We start from the raw sequence: 19,354 nt of genomic DNA, 5'->3' as shown, positions 1-19,354 counted from the left end.
GGTCCTGATTCCTCTATATAGATCTTTATATCTAAGGGTGACCCTGTTACTTCCCCTCCCCCCCCCCAAATGAAAGCCCCTAAAGGAACGCAGCTACAGCTACGCATGTTGGCAACGCAAGCCAAATTGAGCACTTCCCCGACACGCAGAGACGCACGTTGCCATTTAGCGGACGCATTGGCTGTGCCATTCACCCTTTTGCTGCCAGAGCCCTTTTTTTGCATGCTTAAAAAAAAGATCTTTTGCCTGGTGATTTTTATAACCCCCCCCCCCGCAAAACAAAATATTACCGCAAAGGTTACATTTCAGTAATAAAATACTCTAAAGGTAAAATAAGAGGAACACAAATGCAATATATAACCCATTTTTTTGATGAAGAATAAACGAGGAGGTCGTACCGAGTAAATAGACACCCAACATGTCAAGCATATCACACCAGTGTTGTGCTTTGAAGGGGGGGGGGGGGGTGGAGATAACAATGCAGGGGGCTGCTGATGGACCTGAATCGCACTTAAACTGGTGAACAGACACGCCCCCGGACTCCAGGCACGAACCCCGTGGCCGCACACATATGTAAACCCGGCCTTAAAGCGGAGTTCCACCCTAAAAAATAAAAAATTAACACTAAAATACTTTTTTTTTTTTTTTTCTTTTTTCAATTTGAAAAAAAATAAAAATTTACTTACCAGACAGTCGCATAGATTAGACGGGTGGACTCAAGAGATACGCCGGCGTATCAGGCGATACGCCGGCGTATCTCTTTTGAGAATCTGGCCCAATATGTCTCTATACTGATGGCATGAAACTCGGATAGTGCTGATAGTGCTGAGCTCACCATAGCTGAAGATGGGGTAGTGACGGCATAAATGAAGGGCACCACTGGGGGGCGCTGCACTACCACTAATCTCAAGGGATACAAAACTATTCGCATATCCGAACTTGTACATGATGGACGCGGCCTAGAGAAGCTTCGCTGTCGCTGTAGATGTAAACCGTGACACCAATTAAATAATAAAAAAAAAGCATAAAACAAGGTTAATAAATATAAAATAAATACATTTGCATTTTTGACACAATCGTTGTCTGACCGCGTGTGCGCGCCAACCAGGAGATTTGTATGTACTTGTTCTCAGTATGTGAACTGATACATTGTAGTTTTATCACAAATGTGATAGGGGAGGAAAATGAAGATGACACTGCAAAGGGAGCATAATGATAATGACAGCGTTGGGGTCGATGTACTAAAACTGGAGAGGGCAAAATTTGGTGCTGCTGGGCATGAGAGCCAATTGGATTCCAGGTTCAGCTTGTTCAATTAACCTCTTCAGCCCCGGAAGGATTTACCCCCCCCCCCTTCCTGACCAGAGCACTTTTTGCGATGTGGCACTGCGTCGCTTTAACTGACAATTGCGCGGTCGTGCGACGTTGCACCCAAGATGTTCTCTTTTTTTTTTTTTTTTTTTGCTACAAATAGAGATTTCTTTTTGTGGAATTTGATCACCTCTGCGTTTTTTTTTTTTTTTTTTTTGCACTATAAACAAAAAAACAGCGACAATTTAAAGAAATATATATCTATTTTTTTACTTTTTGCTATAATATATATATATATATATTTATTGTTGTTGTTATTGTTGTTGTTGTTATTATTATTATTATTAATAATAATAATAATAATATTAATAATAATAATAATAATAATAATAATAATAATAAAAAATATATATATATATGTATAAAAACTTCTTCCTCAGTTTAGGCCGATACGTATTCTTCTACATATTTTTGGTAAAAAAAATCGCAATAAGTGTTTATTGATCGGTTTGCGCAAAAGTTATAGGGCCAGATCCACGTAGATCGGCGGATCATTGAGCGGGCGTAACGTATCCTATTTCCGTTACGCCTCCGCAACTTAGATGGGCAAGTGCTGTATTCTCAAAGCACTTGCTCCGTAAGTTGCGGCGGCGTAGCGTAAATAGGTCGGCGTAAGCCTGCCTAATTCAAATGTGGAACGGGGGGGGGGGCGTGTTTTAAGTAAATGTTATGTGACCCCACGTGATTGACGTTTTTTTTGAACGGCGCATGTGCCGTCCGTGGGGGTATCCCAGTGCGCGTGCTCAAAATTAACCCGCAACAAGCCAATGCTTACGACGTGAACGTCGTTCTACGCAAAGCCCTATTCGCGAACGACTTACGCAAACGACGTAACATTTTCAAAATTCGACGCGGGAACGACATCCATACTTAACATAGGATACGCCTTTATACGCCGGAAAAAGCCTAACGTAAACGACGTAAAAAAATGCGCCGGCCGGACGTACGTTCGTGGATCGCCGTATCTAGCTAATTTGCATACTCGACGCGGAAATCGACGGAAACGCCACCTAGCGGCCAGCGTAAATATGCACACAAGATCCGACAGCGTACTAAAACGTACGTCAGTCGGGTCTAGCCCAGCTTCAGGCGTATCTTGTTTTGTGGATACAAAACAAAGATACGCCGGAGCAAACTAGAAGTTACGCGACGTATCAATAGATACGCCAGCGTAACTTCTTTGTGGATCTGGCCCATAGTGTCTACAAAATAGGGGATAGATTTATGGTATTTGTATGATTTATTTATTTTTTTACTAGTAATGGCGGTGATTTCTAGATTGTAAGCTCTAAGGATCAGGGCCCTCTGATCCCTCCTGTATTGAATTGTATTGTGACTGTACTGTCTTCCCTGATGTAAAGCGCTGCGCAAACTGTTGGCGCCATATAAATCCTGTATAATAATAATCTGCATGTTTTTTTTTTTCTTTTTAGCAAGGCTACAACATTGCGGCGGACAAATTGGACACTTTTGACCCTTTTTTTTTTTGGACCAGTGACATTTATACAGCGATCAGAGCTAAAAATAGCCACTGATTGACTGTATAAATGTCACTGTCGGGGAAGGGGTTAACACTAGGGGGCGATAAAAGGGTTAAGTGTGTTACCTAGGGAGTGAATAGGGGAAAAGTAACTGCTGAGGGGCAGCGACAAGGCGGACTTTAAAGGCAAGACGGGAACAAAGGATTTAGAAAAATATCATTTTAATTACAAAAAGTACAGTAAGGTACATAAAAACCATATAAAGTATACATTCGATTGCAAAATATCCTTTCGTCTACGCGTTTCGCCTTTTGGCTTCCTCAGGACGAGGTATGGGAATTTTGACAGTAGGACAATAAGTATTTCATTTATCTGGACTGAAACACGATGGATTATAAGATTTGACAAACAATAACTTTAAAACAATAATAGTAAGCATATAAACAGGGTCTCCGCAAATACCAGAGTGATCGTCGGCCATCCATTGCACCGAAGACGTTTAAAATCGCAGGTGTGCCATCAATCATTTAATACGCAGCTTATAAAAAAAAGCTTGTGCAACTCAACTAGAACAGAAAAAGATATATTCAGTGCGCATGTGTCTTATGTGTAAATTTTTGAAATTACAAATAATATTACGAATTTTTGAATTTATAGATCATTCGTATTCGTTCACTAACAGCTAAATTTGAAAGAAAATTCCAATACCTATAATTTAATAGTTTTTATTTTTAGAATTTACGAATTTTTGAATATTACGAATTTTTGATATTTTTTTTTTTTTGAATATTAAGAATTTATGAATTTTACAATTTTATGAATTTTTACATTTTTGAATTTACGAATAATATTAAGAATTTATGGATAATTCTTATTCGTTACGATCAATAACGGCTAAATTTGAAAGAAAATTCCAATACCTATAATTTAATAGTTTTATTTTTAGAATTTACGAATTTTTGAATATTACGAATTTTTTTTTTTTTTTTTGAATATTAAGAATTTATGAATTTTACAATTTTATGAATTTTTACATTTTTGAATTTACGAATAATATTAAGAATTTATGGATAATTCGTATTCGTTACGATCAATAACGGCTAAATTTGAAAGGAGATTCCAATACCTATAATTTAATAGTTTTATTTTTAGAATTTACGAATTTTTGAATATTACGAATTTTTGATTTTTTTTTTTGAATATTAAGAATTTATGAAATTTACAATTTTATGAATTTTTACATTTTTGAATTTACGAATAATATTAGGAAATTATGGATAATTTGTATTCGTTACGATCAATAATGGCTAAATTTGAAAGAAAATTCCAATACCTATAATTTAATAGTTTTATTTTTAGAATTTACGAATTTTTGAATATTACGAATTTTTTTTTTTTTTTTGAATATTAAGAATTTATGAATTTTTACATTTTTAAATTTACGAATAATATTAAGAATTTATGGATAATTCGTATTCGTTACGATCAATAACGGCTAAATTTGAAAGGAGATTCCATTACCTGTATTTTAATAGTTATAGTTAAGTTGTTATTTCAGCTTTTTGGATTTGTATTCTTATTTTCTGGGTTTTCCAATACCTGATAGTTATTAGTTATTATTAGTTTGATCTAATTTTTCTTATTTTCGTCCTTTTTCAAATTTTCGGATTTTGATCGTAACGAATGTAGATGGGTTTCCCATAGGAAAAGTATAAGATAACGTGGGTGAAATGATCGCCACAACGCTCTGTGTATTCACAAGAAGGAAAGACAGAAATATAAAATACATATTAAATAAAATGTATTCTTTTACTTTACAGCCGCGGCATCGGATAGGCGTGGCCATTGGGGACCAAATCCTGGATCTGAGCGTCATCGCACATCTCTTCAATGGGCCGTTCCTGTCGGCACACCGGGCCGTGTTTAATGAGGTAGAGTATAAAAAGTTGGGCTGTTTTTGAAATAGGGTCCCCCCTCCCCCGTGTCTGAGGCTCATTCATCCTAGAAACGATGGGCAAATATTATGTATGAAAACTGACCACACACCAGATCAGCCATTCCCAACCAGGGTTCTCCAGGGTTCCTCCAGGGAGGGCTAGCGGTTCCTTGAGCAATCAGCAACTTCTGCCTCTCAGATGGTCACCTACTGACACCATCTTCTAATGACCACAAGGAGCATCCTACTCTGTGACCATCACACTAATGTACCAATCAGTGGAGGCCGCTCATGCAGGGCGCACGGGTGCCACACCCCCTAATTCATTCGCCCGGCCCCCTAATCTACATGCAGGGCGCCGGACACATGGATTTCAACAGTTTTTTTTAATTTGAAGCACATGATTAGAGCATGAAGGCTCTAATGGCTTCAAATAAGGGTGGGCTCGGGGCGCAGAGCACTGCGCCCCGAGCCCACCCAGTTGTGTGACATTAGCGAATTAATATTCGCTAATGTCTTCCTGTTTCTCCTCCTAAGTCCTAAGACGCCCATTGGCCGAATTCCAGGACTCCTAATTGGCCGGGAGGAGACCCCTGGGACTCGGGAGGAGAGAGACGCAGGAATAAAGGTAAGTTTGGGGGTGGCGGGGGGGCGTGCCGCTCGAGCGAGCGGTTGGAGGGTAGCAGTGATTGATCGAGCAACGGGGGGGGGGTTTGGTGGTCTGATGGCTGGCTAGGAAGGGGGGGGGAGGGGTGGCTGGCTGGGGGCCGTGGCCCGTCCCCCCAAAATATTTGAGCACCAGTCGCCACTGGTACCAATAGATGTAGATAGAGTCATTATTATCAGGGGGCAGGGCCCCTGTATGAAATCACCGGGCCCCATACAGCCTACCTGACAGGGCCAATCCCCCGGGCCCCCCATCCGCAAGTGACTGAGGACATAGATTCCTCAGTCCCTTTCTCTGCAGCCTCAGTAGCACAGATGAATGAATAGGAAGAGCTCTGAGGCTTCCTGCTCATTAACAAAACTGAAGCATGGTATACACAGTTTACTATGCTTCAGTGATGAATGGACACATGAGTAATTGGTACCGATTGCTCACTGTGTTCATTCAGGAAAGGAAGAGACCAGTAAATAAAATATTTACCAATCCCTTCCCCCCGCTCTCTATCCTGAAACATTCCCCTGTGTGCCAGCAGGAGAGGAGGGAAGCCAGAAGCACTGCGGGGGGGAAGGGCCACACATAGGGACCCGGACAGGCAGGCAGGAGAGGATCGGTGGCTGCAATAAGACAGTACAGCCTGACCTCCTGTTCACTAGGTGCCCGGGCCCCCCTTTTAAAGTGACGGTGCCCGGGCCCAGTACTGCCTTATCAGCGGCCCTGTCAGGGGGTCCCTGAGCCTGGAAAGTTATTGCATGGGGCTCATCCAAGATCCTCAATGTAAAGGAGCACTTCACCACTGATCATCAATGTAAAGGAGCACTTCACCACTGATCCTCAATGTAAAGGGGCACTTCACCACTGATCCTCAATGTAAAGGAGCACTTGACCACTGATCATCAATGTAAAGGAGCACTTCACCACTGATCCTCAATGTAAAGGAGCACTTCACCACTGATCCTCAATGTAAAGGAGCACTTCACCACTGATCCTCAATGTAAAGGAGCACTTCACCACTGATCCTCAATGTAAAAGAGCACTTCACCACTGATTCTCAATGTAAAGGAGCACTTCACCACTGATCATCAATGTAAAGGAGCACTTCACCACTGATCCTCAATGTAAAGGAGCACTTCACCACTGATCCTCATGTAAAGGAGCACTTCACCACTGATCCTCATGTAAAGGAGCACTTCACCACTGATCCTCATGTAAAGGAGCACTTCACCACTGATCCTCATGTAAAGGAGCACTTCACCACTGATCCTCAATGTAAAGGAGCACTTCACCACTGATCCTCAATGTAAAGGAGCACTTCACCACTGATCCTCAATGTAAAAGAGCACTTCACCACTGATTCTCAATGTAAAGGAGCACTTCACCACTGATCATCAATGTAAAGGAGCACTTCACCACTGATCCTCAATGTAAAGGAGCACTTCACCACTGATCCTCATGTAAAGGAGCACTTCACCACTGATCCTCATGTAAAGGAGCACTTCACCACTGATCCTCAATGTAAAGGAGCACTTCACCACTGATCCTCAATGTAAAGGAGCACTTCACCACTGATCCTCAATGTAAAGGAGCACTTGACCACTGATCATCAATGTAAAGGAGCACTTCACCACTGATCCTCAATGTAAAGGAGCACTTCACCACTGATCCTCAATGTAAAGGAGCACTTCACCACTGATCCTCAATGTAAAGGAGCACTTCACCACTGATCCTCAATGTAAAAGAGCACTTCACCACTGATTCTCAATGTAAAGGAGCACTTCACCACTGATCATCAATGTAAAGGAGCACTTCACCACTGATCCTCAATGTAAAGGAGCACTTCACCACTGATCCTCATGTAAAGGAGCACTTCACCACTGATCCTCATGTAAAGGAGCACTTCACCACTGATCCTCAATGTAAAGGAGCACTTCACCACTGATCCTCAATGTAAAGGAGCACTTCACCACTGATCCTCAATGTAAAGGAGCACTTCACCACTGATCCTCAATGTAAAGGAGCACTTCACCACTGATCCTCAATGTAAAGGAGCACTTCACCACTGATCCTCAATGTAAAGGAGCACTTCACCACTGATCCTCAATGTAAAGGAGCACTTCACCACTGATCCTCAATGTAAAGGGTCACTTCACCACTGATCCTCAATGTAAAGGAGCACTCCACCACTGATCCTCAATGTAAAGGAGCACTCCACCACTGATCCTCAATGTAAAGGAGCACTCCACCACTGATCCTCAATGTAAAGGAGCACTTCACCACTGATCCTCAATGTAAAGGAGCACTTCACCACTGATCCTCAATGTAAAGGAGCACTTCACCACTGATCCTCAATGTAAAGGAGCCCTTCACCACTGATCCTCAATGTAAAGGAGCCCTTCACCACTGATCCTCAATGTAAATGAGCACTTCACCACTGATCCTCAATGTAAAGGAGCCCTTCACCACTGATCCTCAATGTAAAAGGGCACCTGTTGTGTCACAGGGGGCGGGGTCATCCATCCATGTCACGGGTGGCCCCGCCCTCGGCTATTTAAGAGCTGTCAGACGGCTCATACGACCGGGTGCCTCATATGGAGGAGGCTGTATTGTTCATAGCGGCGGGGTCGGACTTATAGAAGGATTAAGGCGCTGGAATTTTTTTTTTATTAAAGGTCTTTTCCCAAGCTGTGTGTGTGTTTTTTTTGGGTGAAATGGTAGGGGTACAATGTACCCCTTACCAATTTATATAGGGGGGGGCAGGATCTGGAGGTCCCCTTTGTTAAAGGGGACTTTCAGATTCCGATAAGCCCCCTGCCCGCAGACTCCCACAACCACCGGGCAAGGGTTGTGGGGATGAGGCCCCTGTCCCCATCAACATCCTCCCCATGTTGAGGGCATGTGGCCTGGTACGGTTCAGGAGGGGGGGGGGCGCTCTCTCATCCCCCCTCTTTTCCTGTGACCTGCCAGGCTGCGTGCTCGGATAAGGGTCTGGTATGGATTTTTGGGGGTAACCTCACGTCATTTTTTTTTATTTTAGCGCAGGGTTCCCATTAAAATCCATACCAGACCTGAAGGGTCTAGTATGGATTTTGAGGGGGACCCCCCTACGCCATTTTTTTTTTAATTTGGCGCAGGGTTCCCCTTAATAACCATACCAGACCTGAAGGGTCTGTTAATGAAATTTGGGGGGACCCCCACACATTTTTTTGATTGTTTTTTTCCAATGACTTTTATCTGTATTGCCGGGACCCGACAATTCGGTTTTAAATGACTTTTTTTCCTTTTTAGAAATGACATTTTGTGCAGGGACTGTTCTAAACATGGGAAACATGCGCTACTTTACAGGCATGCTTTACACCCCCCCCCCCCCCCAAGGTCCGAAATTTAAAGGAATATTTCACTTTTATTGTTTCACTTTAAGCATTATTAAAATCACTGCTCCTGAAAAAACGTCCGTTTTTAAACCTTTTTTTTTTTTGCATTGATACATGTCCCCTGGGACAGGACCCGGGTCCCCAAACACTTTTTATGACAATAACTTGCATATTAACCTTTAAAATTAGCATATTTTCCGGCGTATAAGATGACTCGGCGTATAAGAGGACCCCCTAATTTTCCAGGAAAATTTTGGGTTTTGGGATATACTCGCCGTCAGGCCCGGACTGGGACAAAAAATAGGCCCGGGCATTTTGGAATGAGCAGCCCATGACACCTTAACCGGCCCATCCCCACTCTCCATCCTAAAGGATCCCCAGGAGAGGGGAGGGGGAAACCCTGCAAAGGTGCAGGGGGCAAGGGGACAGAGAAAGAGCAGGGGGGGCAGAGAGCACAGGGAAGAACCTTGAGAACATGGGGTGGGGTGAGAGCATGGGGGAGGTGAAGAGCATGGGGGGGGGGGCAGAGAGCACAGGGGAGAGGCAGAGAACACAGGGAGGAAGAGGAGAGCACAAGGGGGCCAGAGAGCATGGGGGTCTGAAGGTCACAGGGAGTGGGGGGGTTGGAGAGCACAAGGGGAAGCAAAAACACAGGGTGGGGCAGAGAGCACAGGGAGGGCAAGAGAGCACGGGGTGAAGAGCACATGGGGGAGGCAGAGATCACTGGGGGGAGGCGAAGGGCACGGGGGGGGGCAGCAGAGAGCATGGGAGGAGGTGGAGAGCACAGGGGGTAGGTGAAGATCAATGGGGGGCTGGAGAGTACTGGGGGAGAGGCATAGGGCACAGGGGGCAACGAAGAGCATGGGAGGAGGTGAAGAGCACAGTGGGGGCTGGAGAGCACTGGGGGGCTAGAGAGCACTGGGGGAGAAGCAGAGGGTACAGGGGGCAGCGTAGAGCATGGGGGAGGTGGAGAGCAAAGGGGGGCTAGAGAACACTGGGGGGGCTAGAGAACACTGGGGGGGGCTAGAAAGCACTGGGGGAGAGGCACATGGGGCAGCATAGAGCATAGGGGAGGTGGAGAGCACAGGGGGAGAGACGGAGGGCATAGGGGACAGCGTAGAGCATGGGAGGAGGTGGAGAGCACAGGAGGAGGTGTAGAGCATTGGGAAGGTGGAGAGCACAGGGGGAGAGACAGAGGGCACAGGGGGCAGCGTAGAGCATGGGGGGAGGCGGAGAGCACTGGGCTGGGGTGTTAAAGAGCACTGGGGGGCTGGAGAGCACAAGGGGAGGTGGAGAGCACTGGGGAGGCTAGAGAGCACTGGGGAGGCTAGAGAACACTGGGGGAGAGGCAGAGGGCACAGGGGGGCAGCATAGAGCATGGGGGAGGTGGAGAGCACAGGGGGAGAGATGGAGGGAATAGGGGGCAGCGTAGAGCATGGGGGGAGGTGGAGAGCACAGGAGGAAGGTGGAGAGAAGAGGGGGGCTGGAGAGCACTGGGGGGATAGAGAGCACTGGGGGGGCTGGACAGAATTAGGGGGAATTAAAAAGAGCACAGGGGGAGGTGGAGAGCACAGGGGGCAGCGTAGAGCATGGGGGGAGGTAGAGAGCACAGGGGGAGAGACGGAGGGCACAGGGGGGCAGCGTAGAGCATGGGGGAAGTGGAGAGCACAGTAGGGAGGTGGAGAGAAGGGGGGCTGGAGAGTACTGGGGGTGATAGAGAGCAGTGGGGGGGCTGGAGAGAATTAGAGGGAATTGAAAAAAGCGGAGGGGGAGGGCACAGGGGGCAGCGTAGAGCATGGGGGGAGGTAGAGAGCACAGGGGGAGAGGCAGAGGGCACAGGGGGCAGCGTAGAGCATGGAGGGAGGTAGAGGGCACAGGGGGCAGCGTAGAGCATGGGGGGAGGTGGAGAACACAGGAGGGAGGTGGAGAGAAGGGGGGCTGGAGAGCACTGGGGGAGTTGGAGAGCACTGGGGGTAATAGAGAGCACTGGGGGGCTGGAGAGAATTAGGGGGAATTAAAAAGAGCACAGGGGGAGGTGGAGAGCATAGGGGGAGAGGCGGAGGGCACAGGGGGCAGCGTAGAGAATGGGGGGAGGTAGAGAGCACAGGGGGAGAGACAGAGGGCACAGGGGGGCAGCGTAGAGCATGGGGGGAGGTGGAGAGCACAGGAGGGAGGTGGAGAGAAGGGGGGTTGGAGAGCACTGGGGGGATTGGAGAGCATTGGGGGAGGTAAAGAGCACAGGGGTAGGAGGAGAGGCAGAGGGCACAGGGGGGCAGCGTAGAGCATGGGGGGAGCTGGAGTGTACAGGAGGGAGAAGGAGAGCACAGGGGCCAGGGGGGGTGGGCTGGATAGCACTGGGGGAGAAGTGGAGGGCACAGGAAGAGGTGGATATCACAGGGGGGAGGTGCAGAGCACAGGAAGAGAGGCGGGGGGCAGCAGAGAGCATGGGGGAGGTGGAGAGCACTGTGGAGGGGGCTAGAGAGCACTGTGGAGGGGGGTAGAGAGCACTGTGGGGGCAGCAGAGATGAGCAGGATAGGAGGAGCGGTGGGTTGGCTGCATATAGAAGAATCATTCTCTCCATCTTCTTCCCGCAATACCTGAATGCCTGCGAGAGGGAGAGGAGCAGAAGCAGGCATTCAGAGACCGCGGGAGGACGATGGAGAGAATGATTCTTCTAGATGCAGCCACCCAACTGCTCCTCCTATTCAGGTTACAGGGGGCCGTACTTACGTTTTTTCTGAGAGATGGATCCCATCGAAAGAACATGCTGTAGCAGGCTCCTCTCCCTTCCTGGTCACGCCCCCCGGCACCAACGGCTGAACTTCACTGGCGGCCGCCTCTAGTCCCTCCCCCTTCTTGTTTACTTCCTCCTGATGCCGAACGCTGAGCCTGAGGCTCACCTGGCAGCCGGGCGGCCGCGGAAAGGTCGGAGGACCAGCGCGGGCTTAAAGAGCAGCCTGCCTTGGCCCCGCAAACAAGAACAGCGGCCCGGCGGCCGCGGCCCACCGGGCAAATGCCCGGTTTGCCCTATGGCCAGTCCGGGCCTGCTCGCCGTATAAGACTACCCCCTTCCTACTAGTCTTTCTGGAAGCTGAGGGTTAGTCAGAACAACCGCTGACAGAAACAACGGCTGACAGAAACAGGCTTTTTTCAAGCCTCACTATGCCATTACATGCCCCCACTGTGCCATTACATTACATGCCCCCACTGTGCCATTACATGCCCCCACTGTGCCATTACATGCCCCCACTGTGCCATTACATGCCCCCACTGTGCCATTACATTACATGCCCCCTCTGTGCCATTACATGCCCCCACTTTGCCATTACATGCCCCCTCTGTGCCATTACATGCCCCCTCTGTGCCATTACATGCCCCCTCTGTGCCATTACATGCCCCCTCTGTGCCATTACATGCCCCCACTGTGCCATTACATGCCCCCACTGTGCCATCACATTACATGCCCCCACTGTGCCATCACATTACATGCCCCCACTGTGCCATCACATTACATGCCCCCACAGTGCCATCACATTACTTGCCCCCACAGTGCCATCACTTGCCCACACAGTGCCATCACTTGCCCCCACAGTGCCATCACTTACGTTTTGCAGGCCGGTGACAGTCTCCGTCTGCTGTGAGCGTCCATGATTTCAAAGTCGCGCCGTCTTCTCAGCGTGTCCTGTGATTGGCGGAACACAAATTTTCCCAGTAGCGCCTCTGTTCTGTGTTCCTCCTATCACGGATGCCTTTTCATCTCGTCCGAGGATGAGAAGGCATCCGTGATAGGCGGAACACAGAACCGAGGCGCTGCTGGGAAGATTTGTGTTCCGCCTATCACATGACACGCTGAGAAGATGGCGCGGCTTTGAAATCATGAACGATCGCAGCTGCACGGAGACCGTACCCGGCGTATAAGACGACCCCCGAATTTGGATGCATTTTTTTTGCATCCAAAAAGTCGTCTTATACGCCGGAAAATACGGTAACACTTTTGATTTTTCATGTTCGTGTCCCATAGACTTTGACGGTGTTCGCGTGTTCCAACTAATTTTTTGCCTGTTCGCATGTTCTGCTGCGAACCGAACCGGGGGGTGGGGGGATGTTTGGCTCATTCCTAGTAGAGAACTTCCTCTACGAAAGTTTACAACAAATAATTGTGTAAGGATTCGCTGTTGTAAACGTTTTTTCCTGAGGCTGATGTGTGTCCTATGCTAAATAATGTTTTTTATTCTTTTTATTTATAGCCGACTCTGAATAGTTTTATGGCCCTCGGGCACAACGCATGGAAGGAAGCCCGGCAAGTTCTTCAAAAGCTTCTGGCAGCGTCAGAAGCGACGCTCAGGGACAACAAGGACCTGCGTGCCAGGTGAGAGGGCGACTCGCTGCATACACTGGGCACCGAACGCGCCATCTGTGTGTACAATGTACCAACCGTCCCTCGAGGACCTTCGTTTACTCAGCGCTCGGGGTCAGGCACCTCAATTACTTCTCTGACAGCCTTCTCCTCGCCTTCTCCTTTACCGCCAGATCCCCCCAAGAGTCACCGGTGTCATCTGACTTATGATTGAATAAACTGAAGTCTTTATTCTGGAACGATCCCAGAAGAAGTTCAATCGCATTCATAGACCAGCTTCAGCCTCTCCGTATAATGAGACTCGAGGGGAAATGTTTGTATTTCTGTCTTCTTCTGTGTGTGGCAGAAATATCATCAGACTATAATACAGGACGATAATACATTATAAAGATATGGGGTATCAGGGCTCGAGTCCTGCAGGAACGTGTGGGAACGGCGTCCCTGCAGTTTTTCACAGCAGGAACGCCGTTCCCTTTGCAGGACTAGAGCAGCCTGAGCCGACCCTTCACTAAGCGGCGATACTGGGAGGACTCGACTCGAGTCACTGTCAGGGGCAGGCGAACTAAGCCAAGCAGACTCTGAGCTCCTCCTCCAGGCTCCGACCTTACCTGCCACCTGTCCTTTAGTTGTGTGTGACATCACGCAGAGGCGGAGTTACACAGCAATGCTAGGGTGAGCCCGCATCTCCTCTCCTCATACCGTCACACGCACTCTGCTCTGACACTGACACACTGATACCGTGTGTGCAGTGAGATGTAAAAAAAGGCCTTTTTGTACCCTGCTATAATATATAGATTAGCCAGCCAGCCCCCCGAGGCCAGCCAGTCCCCCGAGGCCAGCCAGCCAGCCCTCCGAGGCCAGCCAGTCAGCCAGCCAGCCCCCTGAGGCCAGTCAGCCAGCCAGCCCCCTGAGGCCAGTCAGCCAGCCAGCCCCCTGAGGCCAGTCAGCCAGCCAGCTCCCTGAGGCCAGTCAGCCAGCCAGCCCACTGAGGCCAGTCAGCCAGCCAGCCCACTGAGGCCAGCCAGCCAGCCAGGCCAGCACCCTGAAGCCAGCCAGGCCAGCACCAGTATTTTCTGTGAAAAATGTATGCATATGAGCTTATCTTCTTTTTTTTTTTGGTGGGGGAGTGGATCTTGGGTGGGAGTTCCCACACTTTTTTCCCCAGGACTTGACCCCTGACTAGAGGGATGTAGAAAATGAATGAAACCATTGGTTACAAGCATTCTTTAGAATTGTTACATTGTATATCTTGTTGCAAAGACTGCAAAGACTGCTCCTTAGCTCCATCTAATGGCCATAGTGTGGTATTTTATTACTGCCTATGATGAAAGAAGATCAGTTCAGAGGACAGAATAGCGTAAAAACATTTGTTCACTAGAGGAATGGCTGTGTAAATGTTTTGTATGAATATTCTAATAAACCTGCGGAGTAGTAATATAAATGTGTAGAAAGGTGACACCTCTAGTTTATTGCACAGGGACGGAGATCTGTATTCACACACTGTGTCCTCTGTATCTTGTGTGTCCTGTTTCCCGTGTTCTTTGTCCTGTGTCCTCTGTCCTGTGTGTCCTCTGTGTCTTGTGTATCCTCTGTGTCCTGTGTGTCCTCTGTGTCTTGTGTGTCCTCTGTGTCTTGTGTATCCTCTGTGTGTCCTCTGTCCTGTGTGTCCTCTGTGTCTTGTGTGTCCTCTGTCCTGTGTGTCCTCTGTCCTCTGTGTCCTCCGTGTCTTCTGTATGTCCTGTGTCCTCTGTGTCTTGTGTATCCTCTGTGTCTTGTGTGTCCTCTGTGTCTTGTGTGTCCTCTGTCCTGTGTGTCTTCTGTGTCCTCTGTGTCTTCTGTGTCCTGTTTCCTGTGTCTACTGTGTGTGTCCTCTGTGTCTTCTGTGTGTCCTGTGTCCTCTGTGTCCTCTTTGTTCTGTGTCCTGTGTTTCCTGTGTTCTGTGTCCTGTTTCCTGTGTTCTCTTTGTCCTCTGGGTGTCCTCTGTGTCTTCTGTATGTCCTGTGTCCTCTGTGTCTTGTGTATCCTCTGTGTCTTGTGTGTCCTCTGTCCTGTGTGTCCTCTGTCCTGTGTGTCTTCTGTGTCCTGTGTGTTTTCTGTGTCCTGTGTGTCCTCTGTCCTGTGTGTCCTCTGTGTGTCCTGTTTCCTGTGTCTTCTGTGTGTGTCCTCTGTGTCTTCTGTGTGTCCTGTGTCCTCTCTGTCCTCTTTGTTCTGTGTCCTGTTTCCTGTGTTCTCTTTGTCCTGTGGGTGTCCTCTGTGTCTTATGTATGTCCTGTGTCCTCTGTGTCTTGTGTGTCCTCTGTGTCCTGTTTCCTGTGTTCTTTGTCCTGTGTCCTGTGTCTTCTGTCCTGTGTGTCCTCTGTGTCCTCTGTGTCCTCTGTGTCCTCTGTATCTTGTGTGTCCTGTTTGTCCTCTGTGTGTCCTCTGTGTCCTGTTTCCTGTGTTCTTTGTCCTGTGTCCTGTGTCTTCTGTCCTGTGTGTCCTCTGTGTCCTCTGTGTCTTCTGTGTCTTGTGTGTCCTCTGTGTCTTGTGTGTCCTCTGTGTCTTGTGTGTCCTGTTTGTCCTCTGTGTGTCTTCTGTGTCCTGTTTCCTGTGTTCTCTGTGTCTTGTGTGTCCTCTGTGTCCTCTGTGTCTTCTGTGTCTTCTGTGTCCTCTGTGTCTTGTGTGTCCTGTTTGTCCTCTGTGTGTCTTCTGTGTCCTGTTTCCTGTGTTCTCTGTGTCTTGTGTGTCCTCTGTGTCCTCTGTGTCTTCTGTGTCCTCTGTGTCTTGTGTGTCCTCTGTGTCTTGTGTGTCCTGTTTGTCCTCTGTGTGTCTTCTGTGTCCTGTTTCCTGTGTTCTGTGTGTCTTCTGTGACCTCTGTGTCCCCTTTGTCCTGTTTCCTGTGTTCTCTTTGTCCTGTGTGTGTCCTCTGTGTCTTATGTATGTCCTGTGTCCTCTGTGTCCTCTTTGTTCTGTGTCCTGTGTTCTGTGTCCTGTTTCCTGTGTTCTCTTTGTCCTGTGTGTGTCTTCTGTGTCTTCTGTGTGTCCTCTTTTGTTCTGTGTCCTCTTTTGTTCTGTGTCCTGTGTTTTCTGTGTTCTTTGTCCTGTGTGTCCTGTGTGTCTTCTGTGTCATTTGTGTCCTCTGTGTGTCCTCTGTGTGTCCTGTGTGTGTGTGTCCTCTGTGTCCTCTGTGTGTCCTCTTTGTTCTGTGTCCTGTGTTTCCTGTGTGTGTCCTCTGTGTCCTGTGTTTCCTGTGTTCTGTGTCCTGTGTTTCCTGTGTTCTTTGTCCTGTGTGTGTCCTCTGTGTCCTCTTTGTTTTGTGTCCTGTGTTTCCTGTGTTCTTTGTCCTGTGTGTGTCGTCTGTGTCTTCTGTATGTCTTGTATCCTCTGTTTCCTCTTTGTTCTGTGTCCTGTGTTTCCTGTGTCCTCTGTGTCCTCTTTGTTCTGTGTCCTGTGTTTCCTGTGTCCTCTGTGTCCTCTTTGTTCTGTGTCCTGTGTTTCCTGTGTTCTTTGTCCTGTGTGTGTCCTCTGTGTGTCCTCTGTGTGTCCTCTGTGTCCTGTGTTTCCTGTGTTCTCTTTGTCCTGTGTGTGTCCTCTGTGTCTTCTGTATGTCTTGTATCCTCTGTTTCCTCTTTGTTCTGTGTCCTGTGTTTCCTGTGTCCTCTGTGTCCTCTTTGTTCTGTGCCCTGTGTTTCCTGTGTCCTCTGTGTCCTCTTTGTTCTGTGTCCTGTGTTTCCTGTGTCCTCTATGTCCTCTTTGTTCTGTGTCCTGTGTTTCCTGTGGTCTTTGTCCTGTGTGTGTCCTCTGTGTCCTCTTTGTTCTGTGTCCTGTGTTTCCTGTGTTCTCTTTGTCCTGTGTGTGTCCTCTGTGTCTTCTGTGTCTTCTGTATGTCTTGTATCCTCTGTGTCCTCTTTGTTCTGTGTCCTGTGTTTCCTGTGTCCTCTGTGTCCTCTTTGTTCTGTGTCCTGTGTTTCCTGTGTTCTTTGTCCTGTGTGTGTCCTCTATGTCCTGGGTCCTGTCTGTCCTGTGAAACGGTTACATTTTGTTTCATAGAATTCTAATTCCATTTCCTATTTTATGATGTTTCTAAAACCAAATTAATATTATTTTTTCTTAGGGCGTTTGTTTCACAATCCAAGGCCAAACTCCACCTTCCGGCAAATATCGGTATGTAAGACTGACTTTTTTTTGTATAGTTGTGGCACTGTGATGCTTAGGCAGGGTTGCTATTAAATTTATTTGCCAAGTGATAGTTGCCTTGGCCAATTGCTAGGAGGCCAACTGACTTCGCCCTAATTCTGGAATTTCTACAGTTCTCTCTTCTGTCACTAGATGGCCGGGTATCTGGTAACATTAGATAAGACAAGGGCATAGCAAGGACCGATTAGGAATGGATGGGGTGTCTCAGCCAATCGGCAGGGATTTTCTTGGGTCAATTGCCCTGCTGGTAGAACCTATTTATTTAGGTTAGGTCAGGTGATCGGGGTTCTGTGCTGTCTGGGTGGACGTCTGTTGTACTGCCCCGGGGGTGCTAGGCCAGAGACCTGAGGCCTATCCCGGCACATCTGGCTTCTAGGCTGTCTGAGGGCCTATCCAGAAGCAGGAGAGCAGCCTAGGGTTGAGATTGCGGCTGGCAGTCCAACCAGAAGTAACAGTTCTGCCAACCGGAGAACCTGTCATGGTCGGAGGTAGAGGAAAAGCTGTCACCACTAAGGTACCAACCACCTTATTACCGGGGACCACAGTGAGTGTCTGAAGCAAGTACCTGAGCCGTGTTCTCACCAACCGGGGACGGTGAAGAAACTTCAGCAGGTGCCAAGCCAGAGACCCAACCAGTGGAGGTGACGCTTGCAGAGCAGTCTTGTGTGCCAAGCCAGAGACCAAGCAGGCCAGTGGGGTGATGCTTGAGGAGTATCTGTGGATGCCAAGCTAGGGAACCAGCAGGCTCAGGAGATCCAGTGGCAGTGGATCAGTAAGTCTAAGTAATAGACTGAGAGCTCAGTGACGTGAAGTTCTACAAGAGGAAATTTTAGAAGTCAAGGAGTTCATTGCAACCTTTGTTAGAAACTGTTACAAGATTGTTGCCATAGGAGACAGCGGCCCTACTCAGGGCCGGCCTTAGGTGTTCAGGCGCCCTGTGCGAGCTAATCCTGTGGTGCCCCCCCATCTTCACCCCTCGCCCCCTGGTCACCTAAACATACACAAAGAGGAAAAAAATGCCACCGTGGGTGTAATATAATCGCGCAGGGGGGTGCCGGTCTGATGCCCCCCCCCATTGTGTGGTACCCGGGGGCGGCTCACCCCCCCTTAGTACGCCTCTGGGTGGCCGCACGGCGCCCCTGTTGCCCATGGCGCCCTGTGCGGGGACGGACAGCTCGCACACCCCGCACACCCCAAAGGCCGGCCCTGGCCCTACTCATGCAAACGTTGTGTCTGGCTGGATGCCTTTCCCTGCATGGCTGTCTACCTATAGAAGTCTCAGAGCCTGCCAATTTACACTCATCTACTTAACCACTTAAGGACCGCCTAACGCCGATATACGTCGGCAGAATGGCACGGCTGGGCACAATCACGTACCTGTAACTGTGATTGTAAAATGCCCAGCCGTGGGTCGCGGGCGCGCGACTCGGTCCGAAGCTCCGCGGCCGTGGGACCCACGGACCCGATCGCCGCTGGAGTCCCGCGATCGGTCCCCGGAGCTGAAGAACGGGGAGAGGTGAGTGTAAACACAGCTTCCCCGTGGCGCCGTCATCGATCGTGTGTTCCCTAATATAGGGAACCACAATCAATGACATTACACATCCAGCCCCGCCCCCCTACAGTTAGAAACACAGATGAGGTCACACTTAACCCCTTCAGCGCCCCCTTGTGGTTAACTCCCAAACTGTCATTTTCACAGTAATCGGTGCATTTTTAATGCATTTTTTGCTGTGAAAATGACAATGGTCCCAAAAATGTGTCAAAAAGTGTCCAAAGTGTCCGACATAATGTCGCAGTCACGGAAAAAATCGCTGATCGCCGCCATTAGTAGTAAAAAATATATTTTTTTATAAAAATGTAATAAAACTATCCCCTATTTTGTAAACGCTATAAATTTTGCGCAAACCAATCGATAAACGCCTATTGCGATTTTTTTACCAAAGATATGTAGAAGAATACGTATCGGCCAAAACTGAGGAAAAAAAATGTTTTTTTAT

The 19,354-nt window shown here is 48.2% G+C and overlaps 1 protein-coding gene across 1 annotated transcript in view; it reads left to right on the top strand.

Moving 5' to 3' along the window:
- FAH (fumarylacetoacetate hydrolase) overlaps nucleotides 1-19,354 on the top strand; it is a 56,261-nt gene that overhangs the window by 3,056 nt on the left and 33,851 nt on the right. Inside the window, exons 2-4 of the mRNA XM_040342187.1 lie at nucleotides 4,673-4,783; nucleotides 13,072-13,193; nucleotides 17,275-17,324. Coding sequence (XP_040198121.1) covers nucleotides 4,673-4,783; nucleotides 13,072-13,193; nucleotides 17,275-17,324 — 283 coding nt within the window. The remainder of the gene's footprint in view (nucleotides 1-4,672; nucleotides 4,784-13,071; nucleotides 13,194-17,274; nucleotides 17,325-19,354) is intronic.

The sequence above is a fragment of the Rana temporaria genome, chromosome 3 (genome assembly GCF_905171775.1).
Source record: "Rana temporaria chromosome 3, aRanTem1.1, whole genome shotgun sequence".
Lineage (NCBI taxonomy): Eukaryota > Metazoa > Chordata > Amphibia > Anura > Ranidae > Rana > Rana temporaria.
Note: the sequence above shows the minus strand (reverse complement) of the source record. Positions and strands in the feature narration are given on the sequence as shown.